This window comes from Convolutriloba macropyga, chromosome 4 (genome assembly GCF_964194025.1).
Source record: "Convolutriloba macropyga chromosome 4, txConMacr16.3, whole genome shotgun sequence".
NCBI lineage: Eukaryota > Metazoa > Xenacoelomorpha > Acoela > Convolutidae > Convolutriloba > Convolutriloba macropyga.
In genome coordinates, this window is record NC_134471.1 from 51,841,475 (window position 1) to 51,844,774 (window position 3,300).

Genomic DNA, 3,300 nt, shown 5'->3' on the forward strand with positions numbered 1-3,300 from the left:
TCCACGCTGCAGGACGTCTTAAAGCACGTCTGATGCAAAACTACGATCCACTCGTCCGTCCTGTTAAAATTCATTCTGACGTCATAACAGTGAAAGCTGTGATGTCACTGTTCCAATTGGTGCAAATTGACAGCAAAGAAGAGACGATTAAGACTCTCATGTTCCAGACATTAGAGTGGTACGACCAGTTTCTAATTTGGGAGCCAGGGCAATATGAAGGTCAGTATCAAATTGTAACGTAAAAGTCAATGAGTGTATCGACAGACTTACCATATACAAGGTTTGTTATTGCTCTAAAACAGTGCATAGCTCTAATGGTACCCCGAATGCTTTCCTTGTGCTCTAAGAAGAGAAGTAAAAGATATAAATTTTTCACATCCAATGTTTGTTATTTTAGTTTAGTTTAGTGTAGTAATTCAAACTCTTGAATTATGTTTACCTCGATATTTTGTTGAGTGACCATTGACTTGTGCTGCATTTAAATTTGCTTTTTGTGGGATTAGCGCTTTCAAAACATTTTTCCATGGAAAATCAGTTGGGAGTTAGATCTGTATAACGCAGTGATGACGGAAAATTTTCACAAATTTTGTTATAATATTCCACTTTTTATATGAAAGTTGACCGAAGATTCAAAATTAGAACGAAAACAAAGTAAAATCTTAATCAAGTTGTTTGTTGTCCCAATCAAGCTAGCCGGCGACCAATTTTCCATTTATTGTAGTCTACTTTGACGTATTACAGTGCTAAAGAGCAAAACGATTTGGGTTTTTGAGTCTTAGGTGGCCATTGGTGTAGTAATTAGCTTAGATTTGATGTTTTCAACTCAACCGTCCAAATTCTGTTTCTCAAGAGCAAGAAAAAGTTGAAACTCTTACGATATTGTCAGAAAAGCAGATTCTGGACAACTTTTTTCATATCAAGATTTTTTATTCGTAATTATCTTTTAATTTCATGCAGGTGATTGCTCACCCTTTGATATTTCTTCTTTGATGAAAGAATGACAACAAGAAAGGTGAGAAATTTTTGAACCATTTATCATTGAGAGCTAATTTGAACTCTTTGGTTCCGCAGATCAGTTTTTTTCAACTGATTACGTCAAAAGTTACCAACAAGTAACTCCTTCACAAATCACACCTCTTCACTTGTTTTGATTGGTGGTCTAAGAAATTAGAGAACTACTCTTGATGATTCATTGAATGGTTTTGGGCTAAATTTTAACTGGGTTTTGCCTCGTCTCAACCCTGCCCGGAATTCTATCAATTTACATATAACTTTACTTGCAAACTTACATGCAAAAGTAATTGTCTAACTCTGGCTTAATTTATACAGACGTACAAGGATAAAACTGTACAATAACTCCAATGATATGAAGCTTAACTATCCAGTCGCGTTCAGTCAACTTAGCAGATATATAAGTCATGTAAATCAAAAATAACAAATAGTTAGAGAACTAGTTTTGCTAGATTAAGAAATGATTACTATATCGGCCAAAGTTGAATAGAGACGAAGCGGAGTAAAGTGAAACCCGGCATTAATCAATGAGTAATCAAAAGTAGTTCTCTAGATCTTTTAGACCACTTATGCATAAATTGATTGTGTAGTGACTTCTCAAAAATTCCAAAAACATTGGTAAATTTCCCTGAACAAACTGAAATGGAATAGTCGGTTTCAAGTTTTCCATCGAATTCCAGCCACAAACTCTTTGATGATTTTTATTGTATTTTATATATTTTGGAAAACCAATAAATGATAAAATTTTTTTCCAGTTTCAGCTAACTTCGCTAAAAGTTGATTGAGCAAAATTCTGGAAAACGAAGTTTTTGGAGCAGTTAAAACTTATAATCGCTGCCTGCAGGCAGGAAAAGAAAAAGATCCTCATATGTTTGCAGCTCCGCTGGATTCTCCAATAGAAACACTATGAATTTAAAAACTTTCCGTTTTTATAATTACTTCAAAAAACTTTTTAAATACCTTACAAAACTTTATCCTTTCCAAACCTTTTTTTATGTGATGAAACTAATCAATTTGAATACTTTAAGACAAGAGAATAGAAATTGGTAGACCAAAAAGTGCGGAATTCCAAAAAACCAGGTCTTTGCTGGATCACCAAATGAGAAAATGGACAGAAAACTATTAACAACCTCCATAAAAACAATTTCTTAATACTGTTTTCTTCTGCTTGGTAAGCATTTCGCTAGGAGCTCGAAGGGAGTGAAGAATTCTTTTCAATGATTTTGTGAGAGCATGTGAAATTTTCTTGGGATAGGGGATAATGAACAAGTAAAATATTAAAAAATTTTCTGGCGATTTTTTGGGTCGGGTTGAAATATGATAAGCAGCAGCCGAAAACGGTGTATATTGCATAAACTAATAGTGAATTCGTTCTGGTCCATACTTATTTTCTGGTGCAACCCCGAAAAAAATCTCAGACTAATATTAACAGTAAGAGGGTTAATTTTAAGAGGGTTAATATTAAGAAAGTTAGCTCTAATCAGCACTAAACAACTATTTGGACTGATCAAAACCCAGAGGTGCAGTTCAATACTGTTGCCAGTCGTCTGCAGAAAAAGGATTATTTATGACCTGAAATGATCATTTTGGTAAGCAGCAGCCGATCTTTAGAAACTAGCAACCTAAAGATAGATAATTAAACTTAAACTGAATTTCGATGACTCAATACTCTTGTTTCTCATGACTGAATATATCTGTTTCTTAGATTGGACAATTTTTTGGTTCAAACACTTTATGCCAAAAATCAAAAACTGTGTAATTTGATTTTTGGCATAAAGTTTGAAACACAGAAATCATTCTGTCAGTGTAATTCTACATGTTCAACTCCGTCTGGCATAGGGCAACCTAATCTGTTCAGTCTGGCTCCGAGTTGATCTTTAGTCTGCTTCTTCTGGCCGATGGTTGGTCTCGGGTCTGTTTGGTCTGGCCCCGTGCCAGACCTAAGTCTGTTCGGTCTGGCCCATACCTGAATTTGGGTCTGTTCGGTGGAAACCCCCCAGTCCACGACCCAAGTCCGTCTTGACCAGATCGGTTTCGGGTCGAGGACCTCATCCAGGTTGGGTATAATTGTCGGCTTCCTTCAAAATAGGTATTGAATGGTTGAGGTTCTATCAGTTGCGGCTTTGGATTCCTAATATTTTGCCCTACGATGATGTTGGAGACTACGACCCAGAAAAGTACTTCTACACTATTCCAGTCGCCGTTCATCACACTGGCAGGGTGTACCTCAAGCAACCAGTCTTGTACAAGGAACTGTTTCATGATAATATAGAAAAAAGAAGCATATAA

General features: G+C 35.9%; 1 protein-coding gene across 1 annotated transcript; it reads left to right on the plus strand.

Moving 5' to 3' along the window:
- Positions 1-3,300, plus strand: LOC142338095 (neuronal acetylcholine receptor subunit beta-2-like). Its single transcript, XM_075387727.1, has 2 exons — positions 1-219; positions 3,101-3,300. Exons 1-2 carry the CDS (start codon positions 33-35, stop codon positions 3,298-3,300), a joined length of 387 nt encoding a protein of 128 aa, XP_075243842.1. The 5' UTR covers positions 1-32.

Excerpts from the sequence above, each read along its gene's own strand:
- LOC142338095 (XM_075387727.1), top strand. The coding sequence starts at position 33 with ATGCAAAACTACGATCCACTCGTCCGTCCTGTTAAAATTCATTCTGAC. Across the intron at positions 220-3,100 it reads GGAGCCAGGGCAATATGAAG|GTATTGAATGGTTGAGGTTC; the intron begins GTCAGTATCAAA and ends CCTTCAAAATAG.